Source organism: Kogia breviceps, chromosome 2 (genome assembly GCF_026419965.1).
Source record: "Kogia breviceps isolate mKogBre1 chromosome 2, mKogBre1 haplotype 1, whole genome shotgun sequence".
NCBI classification, from domain to species: Eukaryota; Metazoa; Chordata; class Mammalia; order Artiodactyla; family Physeteridae; genus Kogia; species Kogia breviceps.
The window spans coordinates 192981620-193004173 of record NC_081311.1 but is presented as its reverse complement, the minus strand read 5'-3'; the positions used below and the strand labels follow the sequence as shown (position 1 = coordinate 193004173).

General features: G+C 43.2%; 1 protein-coding gene across 12 annotated transcripts in view; it reads right to left on the bottom strand.

Moving 5' to 3' along the window:
- Positions 1 to 2554: 2554 nt before the first annotated feature.
- LOC131750527 (nuclear body protein SP140-like protein) overlaps positions 2555 to 22554 on the bottom strand; it is a 76206-nt gene continuing 56206 nt past the window's right edge. For 8 of the 12 annotated variants that reach the window (XM_059053057.2, XM_067027145.1, XM_067027137.1 and 5 more), the window contains 12 exons: positions 20957 to 21022; positions 19253 to 19333; positions 15914 to 15988; positions 14538 to 14642; positions 12256 to 12398; positions 11051 to 11098; positions 8697 to 8741; positions 6297 to 6412; positions 5495 to 5603; positions 5141 to 5218; positions 4777 to 4920; positions 2555 to 3990 (listed from right to left, as the gene is read on the bottom strand). In XM_059053057.2, coding sequence (XP_058909040.1) covers positions 3883 to 3990; positions 4777 to 4920; positions 5141 to 5218; positions 5495 to 5603; positions 6297 to 6412; positions 8697 to 8741; positions 11051 to 11098; positions 12256 to 12398; positions 14538 to 14642; positions 15914 to 15988; positions 19253 to 19333; positions 20957 to 21022 — 1118 coding nt within the window. In that variant the 3' untranslated portion in view covers positions 2555 to 3882. The remainder of the gene's footprint in view (positions 3991 to 4776; positions 4921 to 5140; positions 5219 to 5494; positions 5604 to 6296; positions 6413 to 8696; positions 8742 to 11050; positions 11099 to 12255; positions 12399 to 14537; positions 14643 to 15913; positions 15989 to 19252; positions 19334 to 20956; positions 21023 to 22554) is intronic. The other 4 variants (XM_067027141.1, XM_067027142.1, XM_067027143.1 and 1 more) reach the window with 3 other exon arrangements.

Here is a 22554-nt window from a genome sequence, read left to right as displayed (position 1 = left end):
TGGCATGTCTCCAAATCTGGTAGGGTTTATCTCTCATTCTCTGGAGTGCATGTGATACTCAGCCAGGCTTTTAGAACACTCAACATGTCTTGCTCATCAGGTACAATTAACATACTGTCATTGTGTTGGTTAATTTTATGTGTCAACTTGACTGGACACTCTTGGGTGCCCAGATTATCCTGTGTGTCTCTGAGGACATTAGCATTTGAATAGGTGGGCTCAGTAAAGTAGATTGCCCTCTTCAAGGTAAGTGGGTGCCATCCAATCTGTTAAGGGCCTGAATAAAACAAGAATTGAAGGAAGGGAAATCTGTTCTCTTCTTGCCTGTCTGGTTGGGCTGGGACAGGTGTCTCCAACTGCTGTTAGACGGGAACTTACACTGTTGGCTCCCCTGGTTCTTGGGCCTTCAGACTTGGACTGGAATTACATACCACTTTTACTGGGTCTCTGGCTTGCAGATGGCATATCATAAGACTTTTCAGCCTCCATATGCACATAAGCCAATTCACATTTTATATATAAACAAACAAACATATATATACATATATATATATATATATATATATATATATATGAGAGAGAGAGAGACGGAGTTCTGCTTCTCCAGAGAACCCTGATTAATACAGTCTTCAATATAGTGGACCAATGTAATGTACTGCAGAGTGGCCAGAGAGTCTTTGTCCCTTCAGGCTATATTGTGACAGAGAGCAGGAGAATTCATATAGCCCTGGGACAAGAGTGTAAACATGTACTGTTGTCCAGTCCCTGTGAACATGAACTGCTTCTTATCCTCCTTTCTACTGAATGTTTTAAAAGTACATTTCTCCATATTAATAGTTGCATGTCATATCCCATAGGCCGTGCTAATCTGCTCTAATGAAGATACTACACCAAGCAACAACAGTTGCAACCGGGGCTACTATTGGTTACGTTTCTAGTAGTCATCTAGCAGCCATGAACCACTTAGCTTTTGCAGAAGCCAGACTGCTGTTCAAACAAAGATGTAATGAGGATTACAACCCTTGCATCCTTAAATCTTTGCATGTGGCACTAATCGCTGTCATTCCCTCATTCTCCGGGACTGTGATTTTCTTTCAACTTACCATTTTCACCAAGGGAAAGTTCAGTTTCAAGCCCTTCTGCTTGGACTTTCCTAAGACAGTCATTGTTATTTCACAGGTTAAAGATCCAGGTCAGTCAACTGCTATGTATGTTCTCACGATCCTTACTTTCAGGAACTGGGGTAACGGCTGCTGGGTGACCCCATGGACTGAGTGAACTCACTGTTAGACGGACATTACCTTACATCCATACACTCCACTCTAGCAGGGGCCATGATGGTGTTTTGGGACCCCAGGTATTAGCATCAACTCAGATCCTGTATCAACAACTGTTAAAAGATGTGTGTATTTTCCTTTGTCTGGCATAGGGTTACTTGAATGAATGACCTTAGGTCCTTTTGGTGAAGAACTCAGGGAATCACTACTTTTACACTTTATGAGACCTGCCCTCATTTCCATGAGCAGGTCGTGGACTTGGCTCAGATCTGGAAACTAGGCAAGGGCTCTTGACTTTTTATTGGGGTAGCTGATCTCAGCCGGCTGTTCATTTATTTTTAATCTTTTTTGATGATATATATGAAGCAATATCCTTGTTGGCTGCCCATCTCTCTATAAGTTTAAGGTGTACAGCATACTGATTTGTCTTATATACATCATAAAACGATTACCACAATAGGCTTACTGACCGTGTCCGATAAGCTATCTCCATAGACTGCTTTGGGCCAGGGCCCCAGCCGTCATTCTAACCTTGCTGCACATTACAAAGATTATTTCATCTTGCTCTGACAGTTAAATGCTGCCACCTGGCTTCCATTATTCTAGAATCCTATCATTGCCATTGTTACTAGGGAATCCAGTAAAACATTCCTCCATTATGCCGACCTACAGAGGACAGCCGCCGCTGAGCATCTCAAGGATGCTGGTGCCTCCTCAGCTGTGTGCTCTGTATCACCTTGTTAAGTTAATGTCTCTGAGGCCTCCCAAGGAGCACAGTAACCCGGTGGATGGGTTTTCCAGTTGCAGAGAGTGGAACCGTGCCGACATCCAGAGGCTTTTGAATCTTCTTTTCCACAGTCTGCCCTGGCATCTCTGCTTCCACTTCGTCTAGTATGTACCACAGTTTATACCAAGCTTGTTTTTTTTTTTTTTTTTTTTTGCGGTACGCGGGCCTCTCACTGCTGCGGCCTCTCCCGTTGCGGAGCACAGGCTCCGGACGCGCAGGCGCAGCGGCCACGGCTCACGGGCCCAGCCGCTCTGCGGCACGTGGGATCCTCCCGGACCGGGGCACGAACCCGCGTCCCCTGCATCGGCAGGCGGACTCTCAACCACTGTGCCACCAGGGAAGCCCCCCAAGCTTTTTTTAAATTCAATTTTTTAATTAAATGTTTTTCTTCCAGTTTTATTGCGATATAAGTGACATACAGCACTGTATAAGTTTAGGGCATATATAATGATTTGACTTATATACATCAGGAAAGGATTACCACAATAAGTTTAGTGAATAGCCATCTTTATTCCAAAATTAAAGGAATAGGAAAAAATATATATATATATGGCTTTAAGAGCCACCCAGGAGCATACTTGATTCATCCCCTTTGGCCCTTGCCAGGCTAATTAAACTTCTTGACACAGGACAGTGCTTCTGTGTTGACAATTTTCCCTTTTCCAGTCTCATATTCCCCTTCTTTGTCCAGGACCCCCCCCCCAGACACAATCTCCTGGTACCTGCTGGCACATGTTGGCCAGTCCTGCAGCTCCACTGGGGTAAATGCTCTCTTCAGCTGGCAGGACAGCCCGGGACTTTCTCAGTGGGGCCATATGCTGGGAGGACTCTGCAGTCTTCCTTCGAGCTAGATTAGGATGGGCTAGGGTAGGGGGTCTGGTCTTCCAGCAAAGGGTAGGGAATTCTTGTGCAGGCCCTGTGTGTTGAGGGAGACCTGGAGCTCCAGATTCTCACTTGCATCTACCTGGAAAGGCTGATTCTGATTCAGGACTGCACTCCTCCTTTACCAGGGCTCTGCCTTTGGCACAGGAGGCCATCCCAGTTCACACTTCAGTCGTCTCCTATGCTCTGCCATTCTTAAAACTGGGACCTGTGTCAGGCCTTCCTTTTGTCTGCCTTCCAGCTGCAGTTGTAAGGGTGTCTTTGCTTTGACTAACAGATTTAAGGCTGTCATTTATTCTTTTCAATATATTAGGGGCACTTAGCAATAGCCACCAAAATCTACAATTCCATTTACCATTTCTCCCTTTGTGAATGCCAATTTCAAAAGCTAGTGAAATCCTCTTTATCTCTTCGAGTTTCCCAAAGGTGAAAGTTTGGCAAAGGCACCATTAGAGCACACCAGGGACCAGCAATATACCACCCATCACCAGCTGGCCAGACCGTGATTCAAATCCAGAACGTACCCTTGCAGCCTGCTTGCTAGGATCATTACTTTAAGTTGGGTTCCCTAGAAGCAGAGCCTGAGATAAAGTCTCTTAAGTAAGGGATTTATTGTGAGTTTCTTTGGGAGGAAGGCGGGAGGGAAGCAGGATTGTAGGAAAAGCTAAGCAAGGATGTGATCACAGCCACAGACTAGCTCTAGCCTGATCTCATGAGGAACACAGGAGCATGAATCGTAACACAAGGTTGAGTCCACCCTGGCACTGGAGGCTGGCCCCCAGGCCAAGGAAGTGTGACCCTCCAGGTGAAGCTGGCTCCATCTGGCGGAAGGCAATGTGCTCTGGGAAGGAGCAGCATAAGCAGCCAGGCTTCCATGCGGTCGGGGGATGGGAAGCCTACTCCAAAAGGGGTTTTCCAGGACACTAACAACATCCGCTATTCCAGGGAACTGTCCTCATTCGTTTCCTGAATAGTGAACACTTCCTTGAAATTCTTCTCAAATTCTGCCTCCAGTCTAAGTCCCATTAGGCCGAAGTCGTTGAACTGGAAAAAAATAAAATAAAATGAACACAAAAATCAGGGTCCTCATTATCAGTGTCACTGGCCACCTTGTAATTGAGAATGATCAGTTCTCTTGTCGTAGACACCCTAAGTTATGTGAACCAGGTCATGCTAAGAAACTCATGCAGCGAAGAGCAACGTGTTTCCTAAGAGCATGGGTGTTTCTTATGAACAAGACAGAAATGGGAAATCATAACCACACTTGGGGACTCTTACTTATTTGGTTGGGTTATTGATTTCAGTGAGAGTTAGAAAAGTAATCTACGTTCTTTGTAACAGTGCAAATAGTGCAGATTGCTTTTGAGGTAGATCAATGACCTTCCTTTTTCATCGTCACTTCTGTTCCCCTCTGGTGCCTCCTGTTCAACTATATGATCCATTCACATGGAGTGGAATCTGGAGATTGGGATTTCTGAAGAGGTCAGATTGAGTGTTCGGGGGGAGAGATAAGAAGCACAATGTGACTTTAAGAGGCAAGTCTCTTCTCCCTGGGTTTGGAGCAGGCAGGACTCCGCTGTTCTCAATGGCAGCTGTAGGAGGGTCTGAGCTCTTTGGGGCCTGGGGTTCTGGTTGCAGGGACACCTTCTGATTCACTGTTACTACGGCTTGCTGAGCTCCAGTCTTGAACGGAAAAGTCACTGACTTCTGGAACTCTTGCTGTGCAGGTTTCCTAGGATGAGGGAAACTAAAATTTCCCAGGCACCAGAACATGAGGACAGAGTGGCTCAATGGACAGAAAATGAAATGGAAGCAGGGAGAAACACTTACCTTGTAAGATGCCCTGTGGTTCTGAAAGATGAGGCGCATGTCCTGCACGAACCCCTCCACGTGGGAGTAACCCTGCTCATTCAGCCTCCTCTTGATCTTGTCCAACCACATGGGTTCCTTCAGGTTTTTAGAAGCCTCTTTAATCTAGTGAAAACCAAAAATCAATGGGAGAATTACTGGCAGAGTTCAATGTGTGCCTCCTGTGGATTTCCCATCAGATCCAGGAGGAATACAAAAAGGTAAAGGTAGCAGCAGCTCGTGCTCACACTCCCATGGGATTCTGATCTCCACTCCCATGGGTACCTGTTTCAAGGTGGGGTAACATCATGGCAGCCTGTAACCACAGTTTGTTATTGTTACTTACGTAATAGTAGTATGGAATCTTCGCAAAAAAGGTGCTCTCTGAATGACAATAGACCTTCAAGAGGAGGAACTCACATTTCTGCAAAAGAAGGTGGCTGTGATTGAAAAGCAGCTTGGAGACAATGAGCCCATCCATATACATGCCCAGCCAGAGGCATGGCTCACACCAGTATCTGGAAGTTTCCCCAGACATGGATGGCTCTTGGAAACAGTCATGGCAATGGCTGCAAACAGGTTCTGGTGTGATTTCAGTGTGACTGAGTCATGGCTCACACCCTTTGGTTGCCTTTCTCCCGACCCTGCCTATTTGACTTCTCTCACATGAGGGAAGAATTGGGGTTCCCTTCCGACTCACCAACTGCTCCTCGGGCTGCATCTGCCTTGCCAGGACCCCAGATTCCCCGAGACATCGCTGGCTTCCTGAAGACTCCTTTATCCTGCAGAAGGTGCAACTCCACAGGCTCCTAAGGGGCCGGGCGTAAGTGAGCGAGGGCAAGGTCCCCGGAAACAGTCATCACTCCTATGCCTGATACTGTCCTCCTTTCGGGAATGTTGATGGACACAGCTGGAGGAGGAAGGGGGCACCTCCAGAGTCTCCAAGAACCCCACGTGGGGTCTGAGCCAATGACCCTCATGCCATCGAAGGAGCAACAAGGGCTCAGGGCATGGAGGTGGTGTCAGGATGAGTAGTGGGCTCTTCTTTCTCTGTCTGTTTCTGGAAGCACAAGGAACCCTGCCTGCCAGGACTGAGTGTCGAGACTGGGCCTTAACCCCTGGGGGGCCTCGGGCTTCCCTCAGCCACTAAGAACGTGGCAAAATGAGGGAACCAGCCCACGTTTCCTGCCTTCTCTAAATCAGTGCAGAACACAAACAAGTGGCATTTCCACCCCCATGAACAGGAGTCCGTGCTGGAAACTTCTAGGAAACGACAGTAGCAGTACGTGGGCCAAGGGCCTGGCTACCGACCTAGAGGAGAGCACAACGCATTAACCTGCTGCTGCCGGCATCTCGAAACAGCTCCCTGGATCATACTGCTGGACCCTGCACCTATGGCCCTGCTGTTTCCCCACCTAGACATAGTAAGAACTCTGTAGGGACAGTGTGTACAGCAGGAGGAAGCGTCCCTGATAAGAAGGGAGGGGCTGCATCTCACGAACCTCTCAGTTTCCACAGGTGGGATGTGACAGTCCTCATGAAAAGATCTCGAACAAGTATCACAGCAAAACAGCTTTCCTCCATCCCGGCACGTCTCACACACATCTGAGTTTCCCAGCTAGAAGGTAAAACAACATCTCTATCCCTGGTGAGACCCCAGAAGGCCAGGGCTAGGGGAATCTACAACTCATTGCTTCTGTGTGAATCTGAATGGACACTTATATGCTTCTCCCTGAGATATTAAAGAACAGCATAGCGTGACGATTTCAGAAGCAGAAATTGTGGTCTGCGATGAAATTCAGGAGGAAGGGCCTGTGTGTCAGACCAGAAAGTCTTCCCTATAAAACCAGAGACTCTAACACTGAAAGGCTAGCAACAAAACAAGACGAATTTTTAGGAATCTGAATAACTTTATTACCTTGCAGATAAAATAAGGTCCTGAAATAAAGTGTTAAATGCATTTGTCTATACCACAATAACTGGGGCTTAACCCAGTTAAGGGTTAAGTTAAATTGACTCCTTGAAGGGTGATATATTGAGAATTTAATAATGTGGATTAAACTTAGTGTGGAAAGTGATACAAGATTATTTTAACAATTATTTTGAGTCTTGTTCTGGGCTTTTGAATGAGACTACTTGTGTTGGGTGAATTGGGATTCTGGCCGTTTCTTTTGGTTTTGAAATGGCCATATATGAGGAAGGACCATTTTGCCAAAAGCTCCCATTCAATGTTCTGGGGCTCCTCAAGGACATCCCCCAATTGGAGACTGAGACTGCTCTGACATGGAGTCTCGGGGCCATGTTTTTTCTCATCAGTGTAGACACTCACAGATCACCATCATCGTTCTCTAGAAAGTGATGACCCCTCTTCCCAGAAGAACAAGGATATAACAAATATAACCAAGGTCTAAGAACCTCACATTTGTGTATTTTTTTTAGCAGATTTATCTAGCTCTTTGTTTCTTAGTCCAGCTGCACATTAGAACTTTCAGGGCAGAGTATATAAAATACTAATGCCCTGGTCCCTACGCCAGAAATTCTGAATCAATTTGTCCGGGTGGGGCAGATCCATTGGTGGTCTTCTTTAATTCACGGAATGGGTAAGTTTGTGTATCAGAATCATCTGGGGAGTTTTAAACAATCCCAATGCCCAAGTCATAGCCTAGACTGATGAACAGAATTTCCTCTAGGGTGGCATCTGGGCAATACTATTTTCCAAAGGTCTTAGTTTCAGCCTAAGTTGAGACTTACCCTGAGCAAAGGGGATATTATAGGCCTGCACTGGCCTGTAATATCAGTCCTAGGAAAGATTAGTGACAGCAATGAAGGTACTCTTGCTGGAACAGCTGCCATCTCCTCCCCATGGACTCTTGGTCGTGGGCTGTGAGACCTGACCCTCTGTGTCTGTATCCATCCCAAACAAGCCACACCAACACTGGACTCCAGCACTGTTTAGATGACTAAAGAATCCTTCAGTTGGCCAAGGGTCAGACAGAGTGTGGATAAGATCTAAATATTGCTGGGGGGATTGCTTTGGAGGTAAACTATATGTAAAACTACTTGACTATCCCTCCTCTTTTGGACGTTGTGTATCAGTATTACTGCATACTAACCCATGTGAGTGCTTTCCCCTGGAGTTGTGCAAAGGTGACTCTGCTTAAAATGTCCACCTTGTTGCAATGAAGCGAATCAAAATATGATTCAACTTAGAGAGTGGAGTCATCCATAATTTTAGCAGACCTTAAAGCATCCAGCCATATGGTACCAGTTTGAGTAAAAATGCCCTGTGATTTGCTATGTGGTGACCAGCTCAGCACCATGATGGCTCCCTCAAGATTGGATATAGGGCTTCCGTAAAGAACCCACTAGCCCTGAGTGCATTTCTCTGCAGGATTCACAACAGGGTTCACGCCTTAACTTGCCAGGTTGGCCTGGCCTGTTCCTTCTGGTTGAAGCTTAAAACCATCTAGCTCTACCTGTACCTTGGAATAGATGTTTGGGATTTTCCTTTCCTTCCTTATTGCCTTCTTTAAACTGCTGTTTTCCCCTCAAATTTCCTCATCTGCAGGCCAGCTGCACCCATTACTACTTCAAGCCCAGGCTCTAGAGACCCCAGTGGTCTCAAGCTCTGCCTCCCAGAATCACTTTCAGGGGAAATGAGGAAATGGGAAGGTTTCCACTGAACAAATGGAAAGGATGCTTTCAGGCCGAGACACCCAACGCCAGAACCATGTACCTGATGTGGGTGGGTGATGCAGCTGCTGTCCCCTGCTCATCACACATAGCAACATGCTGCACCCGAGTGTGAGTGCGCTTCAGGGAAATGCAGTGATGACTCAGAGAATGTGCCGAGGGAAAAGGCCTGCATTACCCTGGGGTTACAGGTGGGCGTTAGTACTTACACAAAGGTTATCTAAAGTATTGTCGTGAGACTTCGGTACTCTTTTCTGCATAAAAGAGAGAAAGATTAAAGGACAATATTGAATGTGATGTACGCATCCCTCACTTATTTAAACAGCAATCTGTTGAGGGATTCAAGACACGGTTTACCCATTACTTCATACCTGTTTTCATGGATACACAAATCTACTTGGAAAATAAAAAGTACCAAAGTACCACTCTTTGGCCCAAAGCAAGTTCTATTCCCTGGCTCTCAGATGCAAAGTGGGGTTTTGTGAAACCATGCAGGGAGTCTGGCCCTGGTTCCCACAGATGGAGTTGGAGAAACTCTGCTGGTTTTCTTGCTTTGAGAGGCCCTTAGGCATTTTTCTCTATATTAGAAAACGTCATCCCACCTGGAGGAGCTGCCGTGAGAGTGTCAGGCCGAGGAGTCATCGTCAACAGCTCCAGCGACCACAGGGCCCAGAGTCCTGGCATCCATGCAAGTGCCCCAGAGAAGAATGTCACCACCTATCACAGGTCTCCTAGGGCACAGCCCCAAAGGTAAAATGTGCCCCAATTTCCCAGGGTTGCAACTCTTCTTCCAGAAGGTCACCCTCCTCTTCCCTCCCTCTGAATCCCCAAAAGTCAGCTAGCTGACTCTTCAGAGGTAACTGACTACCACCCACTAACTGTACATTGCATTCCAATATTCAGGAGAATGACCTGACCTCCTTCCCTCTAGGACACAGGCAGCCTCAGCTTTTACCTGCAGCCCAGGGCAGAGTGGTCATGGAAAAGTGTGATCCATGGGACAATGATCTGAGAGGTGTCCATGTCACTGCCCACGTTTCCGTGTGGCCTAAAGTTCACCACCCATCTCCATTAGTTATTCTTCCATGTTAGACAGTGAAGTTGAACCAACCCTTGAGGTCAGAGATATTGTTTCAATCTTCTAATGACCATTGGGCATTTAGGGTGTGCACTCAATCATTGTACGTTAGATCAGTGAATAAATGAGTATCATTTCACTTAGGAACAGATTACTTGCTATCTCCTAAGCAAATAGTAGCCTACAATAAAAAGATTGTCCTAAAGGTGTATATCAGATTATTTTACAACACAGCAGCTGTCATCAAAAGGTGTCAGTGATCTTTGTGAGGAGACAGGAAGCTGTCATGTGGTGCTGAGAGTGACACTGAAGATTCCAGAAGCCAAGGGGCAAGAGAGGTTCTGAGAGGCACAGAGGACCCACGGAGGTAGTAACGGGTCCTGAGATCTGCCACTTGGGGAGCTTCTGTTCTTTCTCATAGGGAGAGGCAAGATATAGAGGTAACTGCAGGTTGTTGCTAAAAAGTGCTGCACCCACAAATAAGGGTAGAATCTGTTGGTAGGACGTTGTCAGCTTACGTGGGTAATCTAACTGAGTAACTCTTGGCACCTGGGGAATGGTACAGATGCTGGTCTTTAATATACTCACTAAGTAGGGCAAATAATATGATAGTTTCCCTTTAGGAAATCCAGTGGGTGAAATGTCCCAAGGACTTAAGAGTTCAAACTGTTCAGAACATCAGATAATGTAAAGGCCTGGACCTCACATTCCCAGTGGAAGGTGAAGTCCCATTGGCCAGCTACGTCTGACCTGCCTTAGAAGTCTGTGAACGTCTTGAATGGCCATTTCTACAAGAAGTGTGTAAGAATGGCACTTCTCACCTCCTCCTTCTTCTCAAGTTCTCATTCATACCCAACCCTGGAAAAACCATCACCATGTCCTGAATCTACACTGCACCGTACGTATTTGTTTGTTGCCTCCACAGAGGCAGGAATCACTTTCATAGATAGAAGGGAGGTCTGCCCAGCCCCCCCTTGAGGAGCTGAAAGAGTGGCATCAGAGTAAACAATTTTCCAGGTCAGCCCCTCCTCTACTTAGACTGTGAATAAACTTTTGCTCCATCAGATTTCATTAAAGTTAGGAAATAGTAACATTGATTTAAAAAATCTGGGTTTGAGTTGAAGATGACCCTATCACCTTATTATGATATATTTTTATGTATTCCAGCATCATGCTTTCTTTTATAACTTTGACACCCTTACATCTGCATCTATAGCTAAAGCACATCCATGAGGTCTATTTTGATGGCTCCTTATCCCCTCCATCTCAAATGGTTTACCATTCAAAGAAGATCTTGCCATCTATACAACATAGTGTTCAAAGTAGCAACACTGAAGGTGCATACCGAAAGTTTTTAAAAGGTGGGAGTGGGGTGTTGGAAGAAGCTTAATAATAATTACCCAGTTGAGAAACCACAGAATAATACAGAGTGCATGAAAAATCAGTTATGTGATGAGAACTTGTAGAAAGTTATGCAATAATCACCTTTCTTATCCTGCCATATTTCCTTGGAGGGTTATGGAGAAATCTTTTCTGAAAGATAAAAAGATCTAAGTATATGGTTGGCCTGTGAGTCTCGCATTTCCATCGTCCTCCCAAATATTTCTACCTGGATGTCCCACTGTCAGCCCAAAGCCAAGGTGTCTAAATGAGAAATCACCTCCCTCTTCTCACTTGTACTTCTTCTAGAATTCAATCAGTGGTAGCTTAAAAATATCTTTAGAACTGTTTTTCCCTCCTGTGCTTTTTTCCTAACTTTAAGAGGTTTTCCTTCATAATCTCTTTGACACCTCTCACCTCCTCTCCATTTCCACCAGTGTCACTCAAGCTTGAGTCCCTCTACCAGGGCTAGTCAATCAACACACACTTATCCCATGCCTACTTGGTGCTAGACATTTGGCCAATCTTGGGCACACAAAGATGGACAAACCCAAGAGGGGTCTAGAGAGAAAAAGGGGATGCATGGGAGGATGAGAATAAAACAGTAAAAGAAAGGCCTTAGTAATGGGCTCAGGAAGCCTAGGGAAGCGATGGTCAGGGTCAGGTCAGTCAGGGAATATTCAAGGAAAAATGGCATTTGAGCTGAGCATTGCATGTTGAGTGTAGCTTTCTTGGGCTGAAAGACACTGAAGTCATTTCAAGGCCCCATGGCCACCTAAAACACTATTTCTAAATATGTCATTTCACACCTCAGAAGACTTCACTGATTTTGCATTGTCTATATTGTGAGTTTAAACATCTTAGCCTGGCATTAAATCCCTCCACAAACAACTCCAGTTGATGGATTATGCCTTATCACATACAAGACGTCTACCTCAACCATGGTTCTGGTTTTCGTGCCATTCTTTGTCTGGAGTAACTTCTTCCTACTTGTTTGGTTGTAAACTGTCTTCTTCTTTCAGTGCATAAAGCTGTCTGCATGCACCTGAGTCAGAATGACCTTTCCTTCCTCCAAGCTCCTGCATCCAGCCTGACAGAGCCCCCTTTACAACCGTGACGTGCTGCATTGTACTGAGGTTAGGAATGTGGAACACCTCTCCCCAGGTGAGAGGATAAACGCAGAGGCATCTGGGCTTTAGCTATAACTCATCTGGGCTTTAGCCATAACAAATATTTGGTGAGCAAACAGTGACCTTATTCTTGGGGCACAGCAAGGAAAGTCACATCTCCCATCCCCGTCACTGGAGTACCTCGATCAGCCAACGTAGGGGCATCCCAGCACAGCGAACACTTATCTTCCAGTTCTTGGATCTTTCATGGCCTCCTCTGATTTCAAATTCCCTGGGGGTGAACCAGCCTCCACTCTCACTCTGTATACACTTCACCCAAACTCCTGTAAGACCAGGGTAAGTTAATCTTTAGCCCTCTTTGTTTTCAGATGGTGGGCTCCCAACACACTGGATCTGGACCCACCCAATTTGGTCTCAAGATCTAAAACAGGAGAGTCTAGCCTCCCCTGTCAGGCTTCAGAATCCCCAAACCTAGCCTTTAAGTCCCCTCAAAGGATACTTACTGCTGTGTGGCAACATTTCTTTAACCAATGTGCAACAATGACAACAAAATGATAATTACCATCAAAATCAACCTTTTAAAAGTATGTCAAGGGCTTCCCTGGTGGCGCAGTGGTTGAGAGTCCGCCTGCCGATGCAGGGGATGCGGGTTCGTGCCCCGGTCCGGAAAGATCCCACATGCCCGGAGCGGCTGGGCCCGTGAGCCATGGCCGCTGAGCCTGCACGTCTGGAGCCTGTGCTCCGCAATAGGAGAGGCCGCAACAGTGAGAGGCCCGCGTACCGCAAAAAAAAAAAATAAATAAAAATAAAAATAAAAATAAATAAAAGTATGTCAAAATCACCTACGACGGAAAAGGAAGTGATTTTGAAGAGTGAGAACATTTCAATTTGCTAGGGATAGAGAACAAGTCAGAATTTCCTATGGACTTTGGGGAACCTCAGGTTGGGACTAAGATCTCCAATGGGGGCTCTGCAGCTCAGAACGGCACCAAAGCAGCATCTGTGCCCTTTATTACAGTTTTCATCTAGTTTAATGGCATTATTGAGCAGAGATTTTTCCATCCCTGAAATCATGGATAGCTGATAATAAAAATAATTTTGAAATGTTATCCAATGGAAAATTTAAGTTATGTTTAAAAGATAATCATATGCTTAACATCACTAGTCATTAGAGAAATGCAAGTCAAACCCACAATGAGATACCATTTCACACCCACTAAGACGGCCATCATAGAAAAGTCAGACAATAACAAGTGTTGGCAAGGAAGTAGAGAAATGGGAGCCCTCATACATTGCTGGTGGGAATATAAAACTGTACAGCCACTGTGGAAAACATTTTGGTTGTTTCCTCAGTAGGTTAAACATGGAATCATCATATGAACCAGCAATTCCACTCCTAGGTATATACCCAAAAGAATTAAAACATATGTTCACACAGAAACTTGTACATGAATGTTCAAAACAGCATTATTCATAATAGTGAAAGAGTGGAAACAATGCGAACTGATGAAAAGATAAACAAAATACGGTATATACATACCATGGAATATTATATTATTGGGCAATAAGAAGGAGTGAAGTTCTAGTACATACTGTTACATGGACGAATCTTGAAAACATAATCTTAAGTGAGAGAGCCAATCCCAAAAGGGCACATATTATATGATACCATTTTAATGAAATACCTAGAATAGGCCAATTTATGGAGCAGAAAATAGATTAGTGGAGAGAAAATAGATTAGCCCAGTTTAGGGCTGGGTGGTGGGGTAGGGTTAGGTGGGAATTGGGCATTGATTGCTAATAGACATGGAGTCTGCTTTAGTGAAAAAATATTCTGACAGAAATATTCTAAAATTAGATTGTGGTGATGGCTGTACCATCTTGTGAATATACAAATAAAACTCAACATTGAGTTGTACACTCTCAGTGGTGAATTGTATCTCGGTTAAGCTGTTTAAATACTTTACTTCAATTATGTCCATTAATTCCTCACAGCTACACCATGAAGCAGGTTTTTAATGATTTCTTTTTTAGATGAAGAATTTCAAGGTCAGAAAGGTCCCATTCTCTACTCAGCTGAATCAGTCCCTCTCGGCATAGCTGAGGCTGGGACTCAGGTTGTCTGATTCTGAATTCTGTTCTGTCCTTACTACATCAAGCACCTGCCCTGGTGATAATCATCCAGAGGGAGAGAGGATATGAAGTTGGAGGCTGAGGGCCTCTTCCCTTTTATTTCTGCTTCATTTCTCTTTGGCCCCCCCATGGACACTTCCACGTGGGAGTAAGCACCTAATATGTATGATTTCTTAAAGTGTGAAAATAGCAGTTTAGGGATCCCTTCCTCCTTCTCTCAAGCCAAACCATTGTCCCAATTCCTTCAACTATGTGTAATTCACATGGATAATTCCTTTACTTCTCGTGATCCCTTCAGATAGGGGTTGCAAATAGACCATAAAACCCACCTTCTTTCAATTTCTTCTTATGTAACATCCCCTTCACCTTACCACAGGTCACAGGAAGTATCTGAGAGTGAAAATTCACTTTTTCACATCTGTGCTTTCTTTGCCCTGAAAGAGAAGATTCCTTCATTGTCTCATTTTCAACTGCACACGTACTGCTTCTCCCATGCTGAGTTTGTTCCTATAAAGGTATGGAGGAACTTAGAAAGCTTTATTCCATAAATCTCTAGAGTCAAAATCTTTCTTCCCTGTGGCATTTTTGATACATAACTAGAGAATGTCTACCTCTACCTCATCCCTCAAACCTCACACAAAACAGAATGTGTTAACAGAGAAATCGGGCTTCAGTAAAACTGTCTTAGCTCCCAGTCCAGTCTGCCCCACTGATTCTTCCACGACAATGAAACATACAGCTGCATCATGTTCTGAAGGGAGCCTCCAGTCATACTATTTCACTGCAGTTAGGTAGCTGGAGCAAAGTGAGAGACTGTACTTGCATCTCCCTATTTGATCTCTGGTTAGTGAGCAGAGAGAGAGTAATGATGGGGGAACCTAATGGAGGTGATGTCTGCCTTCTCTTTGTGTTCTCTGCTTTGCTTCACTTCTCTCTCACATTGGCTTTCTCCTTAGCTGAAAGAGGAGTTCAGGAAGCTCTAGGATAATCTGCAAGTTGCATGGGGGGGGAGGGCTGCTAGAGACCTGATTCCACAGAAGGAGGGGTGAAAGTTCTTCAAACTAGCTGAAGGAGGATGTGTAACTGATGCTGATCCTGCAGCCAACGTTGTAGAGCTATGATGGGAAAAGAGGGAGCTGTCCATGGTCCAGTTTTGAGGTAGTAGGCTAGCAGAACTGGGATGAACTGAGAAGGATGGTGTGGGCCTAATTCACTCTCTTGCTTCACAGATGAAGAAATTGAAGCAAAAGCTGTCAAGTGACAGGTCCAAGCCCACACAGTCAGAAGAAGAGAATGACAGACTTCTGACTACCACTCCAGGCTACCGTGGTGTGCAACCTCTGACTCTCTGTGTAGCAGGAAAAGGGTCTGCTAAATAATGTATGGGTTGTATATGTGCCCTTTATATGAAAGCAGACTATTTACAGCTTGAAAGTTATCAGTTCAGTGAAGACAAGCATCACTGTGGTACGCCCTGGACCCATTGGGTTTGGTTTAGATCTGTCACCAAGTTACTTGTTTGTGGAATTATCTTCTTTTTCTTTCATACAAATTGTGAAAATGGACCAAGTCATATACGTTTTCCAACAGTTAGTAAAGCTACATAAAGCAATTAGGGAAATGGATTTATCAGTAAAAACACAGAGTAAAGCACAGGAAATTAGCTGCATAATTATTGAGAGTGTATTCCCCTTTTCTTCTTTACCTCTTGACTTAACTTTTTTCTGTGGGGCTCTGTCACTATGAGTTAAGTGGAGTCTCTGTCTGCCTCTCTTTCTCCCTGAGAAAATAGAAAAATAGAATCACAGTCACAGACATGCAGTTGCATTGTGTATATTAGTGCTTTACAGAATTTCCATTGAAATGTAACTTCCCAAAAGCCTGTCTAATGCACAAAGAAAAATATATAATGCCTAGTCCTTAAGCACCAAGAATTAGATGGCAAATCTTAGACTCATCTTATATTTTACTTTTCATTGTCCCATATTAGTAAAACAAACAAATAATAGAAACCAGCATTTTGTCTCAAGCAGCCATGTGAAGAGTGCTTAATAGATGCCAATTGTACATCTACTAATGTACAATGAAAGGAAGTGAGTTAAGGGAAACCCTATGGTGGGCTTCACAGGTGAGACACATGCCCTGCACATCACCTAGAATGAAGTTATTTGTACATTTGTGTTGAAAGTCTTAGTAATGTGACCAAGAGTTTTGTCCACCTGGGTTTAGACAAAGATATTAGAATCGAAGAAACTAACACGAAGAAGTCTAATCAAGAGAATGAGTTGGGCTTCCCTGGTGGCGCAGTGGTTGGGAGTCCGCCTGCTGATGCAGGGGACACGGGTTCGTGCCCCGGTCCGGGAAGATCCCACATGCCGCGGAGCGGCTGGGCCCATGAACCATGGCCGCTGGGCCTGTGCGTCCGGAGCCTGTGCTCCGCAACGGGAGAGGCCACAACAGTGAGAGGCTCACGTACAACAACAACACCAAAAAAAAAAAAAAAAAAAAAAGAGAGAGAATGGGTAGAACTGAGTCCTCCAAAACCTTGATTTCAAATAGTAATTAAGGAGACTCAGTAGATGTTGCAGCAGGGGATGTTCTGCCATTTACAAGTTAATTGACTGTGGATATGCATCTCAGTATGTTTGCTATCATTCACATGTGTTTTATTTTCTAAGGTAGGAAGATAAATTCATTTCCTGCTTTCTGTGTTCAATGACTACCATCAAATGACCACCATCCGGTGGTGCTGTGTGGGGCAACACAGACCCCAGACTACTCCTTCCTAACTGCTGCAGACTCCAACAGATTATGAGCATATATCAGACCAGCAAAGCACAAAGGCTCTGTCCTTCAGTCAAACCCAAAATGGACGCCTTGGCTGGAAAAATCATCCCACTTTCTGGTCTTTAGACTAAGCAGTTACTGAGAGGGTTTTCATTTCCTCAAGATCAAAATGGCCTCATGGGACAAATGTTGATGATTAGACCTTATCAGAAGATCAAACAAGTCACAACTTTGCAAAGTGTCACTCTGTTATTATTTAACAAGATAATAGAATCTCAGACAAGAGGCTCACAGAGATTTCTAAACTTAAGAAATTTTAAGTTTGAGAAATCTTAAAACTTAAAGAAATTTCTAAATGTAAGAAAGTAGAAGACTTGGATAGTATAGCCATGGGCTAAGGAGAACCATTAACAAGACAGAATTGCAGTTCTTAAAGACGCAGGTTAATCTTTTGACTCCCTCTCACTTCCTCCCTCTGGAAGGTGGGTTCACCAGGCAATAGCAGGTCACCCACCCAGGTATGGCTTTCTGAGGCTCTCCGCACCTCCTCTCTCACCCAAGATGCCAAAGTGGTGGAATACTCTAGAAGACCAGGATATTTCTGGTTCTCTTTCTCCTTCCTCCCTCCTCTTCTAAAGGTCCATGCTCACAGCCCAGTGAGAAGAGATCCAGACATCTCATCCTTGCCTCTCCCATATTCCAGTTTGGCTTGGCACTAAAGCTCTGATTACAACACTGGACAGTCCAGCAAATGCAGAGTTCTTTCTTGCTCTCTGTCTCTATCTGTTGCTTCTGGTTATATCGTTCCTGGGTAGTAGGTATGTTGGATTTACCTTTCATCAAATCTGTTAGGCTTAATATTTGTAGGGAGAAAAAGGAAATACATTGAAGTCCATTCTAGTCTTTGGAGCTTCTAGTAAAAGGAGATTTGGAGCTTAAAACCCACTAATTCATAATGTGGCACTATTGTATTTTACTTTCAAAACAGATTGGCTGGGCAAGGCAGGATTTAACTATTTCTGTGTCCCCAGGCTGTAGTACCCATTTAATAACACTGAAACCCCATAACAAACCCTAATAAATACTATGGCAGTCAGATTATCATGTAAGGTTATTTTTTTTTTAAATTGTTATGTTTGGTATTAACCTCTAGAAGTAAATATGACAATTTTAAATTTAATACTGTTTTCTCAAAATCTTAGTAGAACTATGTCCCAGCAGTTGAGAACAATTCACTAAGTGCCAAAAAGGGGGACCAACTGCCCCAGTCTGTTCAGGACTGAGGGGTATGCAGGATGCAGGACTTTCAGTGGCAGAACTTGGAAAGTCCTGGGCAAACCGGGTCGAGTTGGTCACCTTACTTCACAGCCTACATCCAAAGGCAAGGCACCGAACCACCTATGCAACCTTCCAAAGTATTAGTGGAACAGGTTATGGCGGCCCTAGCTCTTCAGTCATATCCAGGCTACATTTCTTTCCAAAAACATCAAGCTGGTGCCTCTTCCCTCACCGCGGAGTTAATGAAAGCATCTCGTGGACGAAAGAGCTAGTGGTTGCGCACTTTCCTTCTCCAGTGTCATCTCACAGCTGTGCCCGTCGTAAGACACTTCCACACTCTTATCTCTCCTCTCTCGTCCACTTCCCCAGGCCTGAATGGGCTCAAGCCAGCAGCTCTTGAGTGGGAGTAGAGCCAAGAGAGAATGAGAGAAGACCCCGATTATGCCACCTCTCCACTGCAGGTGTTCCAGACCAAGCTTGCTCAGGCGGAAGGCAGGGAGGTGCTTTGAATTGGAGAAAATACTTAAGTTTTAATACCAGGCCTGAAAGGACCCACAATAACTGGAAAAAGACTCTTATTCCTGTGAAAAGGGAACAGAAAAATGCTATGACCTGCGCAAGATAGGAAAAACTCACCTAGAAGGTAGATTTGAAAGGGCAATGAGAGAACGAACTTACTTTCTGTTTACAATTTATAACAACTAGCCATTTTAATAAACCGATAATATAAGGTAAAGGAATTTTCGTGAAAAACAGATAAAACTCAGAGGAAAAAAAAATTAGAGTCCTGGGCAGATAAGAGCTATGATAGAACTGCAAAGAATTTACAATCCTGGCTCCAAATGGGTTGCTTTCTAAAGATTTCATGGCTCTCAAATTGACGGGTAAGCTTGACTAGTAAAAAATTAAGGAAGGTCTGTTTTCCTCAAAATTTCTATTGACCCCCAGGGCAAAACAGAAGTGGCACAAACAAGCTTACTCCTGATTTTGGCAGGGTCCTGCAGATTCATTTTCACCTTCTTTCCACTCGAGGACACTTGGCCATCAGCATTGCTGTTGTCTAGGGGTAGGCAGGGGAAAATATAGAGTTATGCAAACAGCAGCTGACATGTGAAACAAAAAGTAAGTGAGGAATTTTATGAGAGTATAATATAGTGGAAATAAAACATCAACTAGGAGCCAGGAACCCAGGAAAATCTACTTAAACCTCTGTCCCTGTCTCTTCCTCCATAACAAAGACCTACTATTGTTGTTCTATATTATCACAGAATATCAAGTGTTAAAGGTTTTTGAAAGTGCTTTATAAGCTGTGTATTACAAAGTACAATACCATAACTTATGGCTGTCTCATTGTAAAAATACATAAGAAATGTATCAATCTACCACTGAACATGTGTTGAAAAGAGGTCAATTCAGAAGTATCAAAAAAAAGCAAGTGAGGGAATATGGGTTTGAATTCTGAACCCCCTTGCACTATACACTCAGACAAGAAAGAAAGTTACGCCAAGGGATCTCAAGCAGGTGTCCAGAGCATTCTCTACTTAGAGGGACCCCTTTTAAAGTACATACAAAATTTCATTGTACTTTGGAAAGAAGTGGTTTAGAATTTATGTATGGACACATAGACCTAAATGAAAATGTCATGATGATTAAATACAAATATTTAGTGTTTTGAAAATAAGCATTCTTAAAATGGATGCAACCACTTTTTTCTTTCTTGCTGAACAATATTATACACATTCACTAATAGTACAGCCACGTAAATTGGCAAGAATGTAAGATATATAGATTAGTGAAAATTAATAAATTTTAATTGGACTCTAAAATCTTGTATAGATCTAGTGATTCAAAATCGGAAATCATGTGGAAAATGAAGTCTAGCCCTCATTGTCTAGAGAAAAGTTGTTCCTTAAACCACTACTAAAATGAACAAGATTTCATGGGTCTGATTAGAAGTAATATATACACGTTATTGGAAACTCAGAAAATAAAAATTGCATGAAACATCACCATCTGGAGATAGCCACAATTAACTTGTTAGACTTTTCTTTTGTATATTTTACTGTTTAAATGACACTTTTCCATTACAATAATTGAACACGTTTAATATTTTGAGTATATACACATACCTTTAAAAAACACAAATAAAAATGTAAACATCACCTATATTCCAATGACCAAATTCAACTACTGCATATATTTTTATGGATGTACTGGCATTGATTTTCCTATATATCTATATCTATGTCTCCCTCTATATGTAGATTGATAAATATGTATAAATAAGGATTTATAGAGATATAAAAACAAATAATGCTTATACATATATTTTCTTTAACACACACATACATGCACGCACATACACATACAGTCTGCTTTATTCATTCAGCCTTTAGAACATCTCTCCAAATTAATGTTTCTTGACCTAGGAAAGAAGCCACATATTGAGGATGGCAGTGTCTCGGTAGCATTTAGCTCTGGACTATTACACACATGAGATATAAACCATTTTGTTGAAGCCACTGTATTTTGGGGCCTCTTTGTTAAAGTGTCTTGGCCTATATCCTGACTAACATAGTAGCTAGGAAGCTATTATTGTCCTCAAGAGACTGCAGGCTGCAAGAAGACAATAAGCAGTGCCTTATAAACTGAACAGGTGTGACTACCTCACTTTGCTGCTTACCTTTTTGATGTATGTTTCTCTGAAGTTTCATTTTTACTCTTGTCCAGGAATGCCCTTTCCTTTTTTCTTAAAAAAAAAAACAATAAAGTTACCTACTTAGAGCTGTAAATATAATTCTCAAAGCCTTATATATCAGTAGTTTTCAAGTATTTTTTTCAGACCTTAGTTCACAAGAATCGGGCAAATTTCTTAACTACCAGTGTAGCAGTGTGAGGTTGATTTTGAGCTATATTTTACCCTGCATAGATTTGGAGACTATAGGAGATGACTTTCTCTTGAACAAATATCAATTTGTTCCCTTTTCAAGTGTTTTTATGTAAATTCAAATGCTCTGAAATTGAGAGGCATTCTCAACTTTAATATGGAGAACTGCCATTAAAGAATCTCCGTATTCTTGCAGTTGTAACACAAATCTTCTCACTTATGTTTAATATAGTGCCTGAAATTCTCAGAGGACTTAAGGAAACAGAGTGAATTTTGTGTTGTGTTTTGCTTTCTTGTGTGTGATATGAAAATGTGTGAATGTGGGAAGACCACTGGGGCTGGGCAAGTAGCTCAGTGCTGACTTACAAGGGAGGAAGTGCCCAAAAGCCTTGCTCTTCAAATGGAAATGCTATATTCAGCAATGCTGGATCTACCATATGATCCAGCAACCCCACTCCTGGGCATATATCCTGAAAAGATGAAAACTCTAATTCAAAAAGATACATGCACCCCAGTTTTCATAGCAGCACTATTTACAGTAGTCAAGACATGAAAGCAACCTAAGTGCACATCAAGAGATGAGTGGATAAAGATGTGGTATATCTATACAATGGAATATTACTCATACATAAAAAAGAACAAAACATTTGCAGCAACATGGATGGACCTAGAGATTATCATATTAAGTGAAGTAAGTCAGAGAAACACAGATATCATGTGATATCACTTATATGTGGAATCTAAAAAAATGACACAAATGAACTTATTTACAACACGGAAATAGACTCACAGACATAGAAAACAAACTTACGGCTACCAGAGGGAAAAGGAGTACAGAGGGACAAACTAGGAGTATGGGATTAACAGTTACTACTATATACAAAATAGATAAACAACAAGCTATATTTACTGTATAACACAGGGAACTATACTCAATATCTTATAATAACCTATAATAGAAAAGAATGTGAAAAATATATATATAACTGAATCACTTTGCTGTACACCTGAAACTAATACAATATTGTAAATCAATTAATTCGATTAAAAAAGAAAAGAAAAAAAGAGAATGCAGCCACTGCCCCAGCGGCACCTTGGCTTTCTATTCTACTTCACGGCCTGAAGCAAATCTCAGCGTCACTGAGGTCTTCAATTCACCAAGATTCCCCAGAGGCTTGGGCCTGGTGCACTGATGCTTGGCTAAGCTGACAGCCGAAGTCCACTGGGCCACTGCGGCTGTCTGGCCTCAGAGCCAGCTTGGCAGAACCAAAGCGGATGTGGTCACTCCTCTGGTTGGCGGAAGTCAGATGACTGGGCTTTTGCACATAAGCTACATGCTTGGTCGGCCATGTGCAAAACTACAGTCTGGCAGAGGAGGGACACCGATCTCTGGG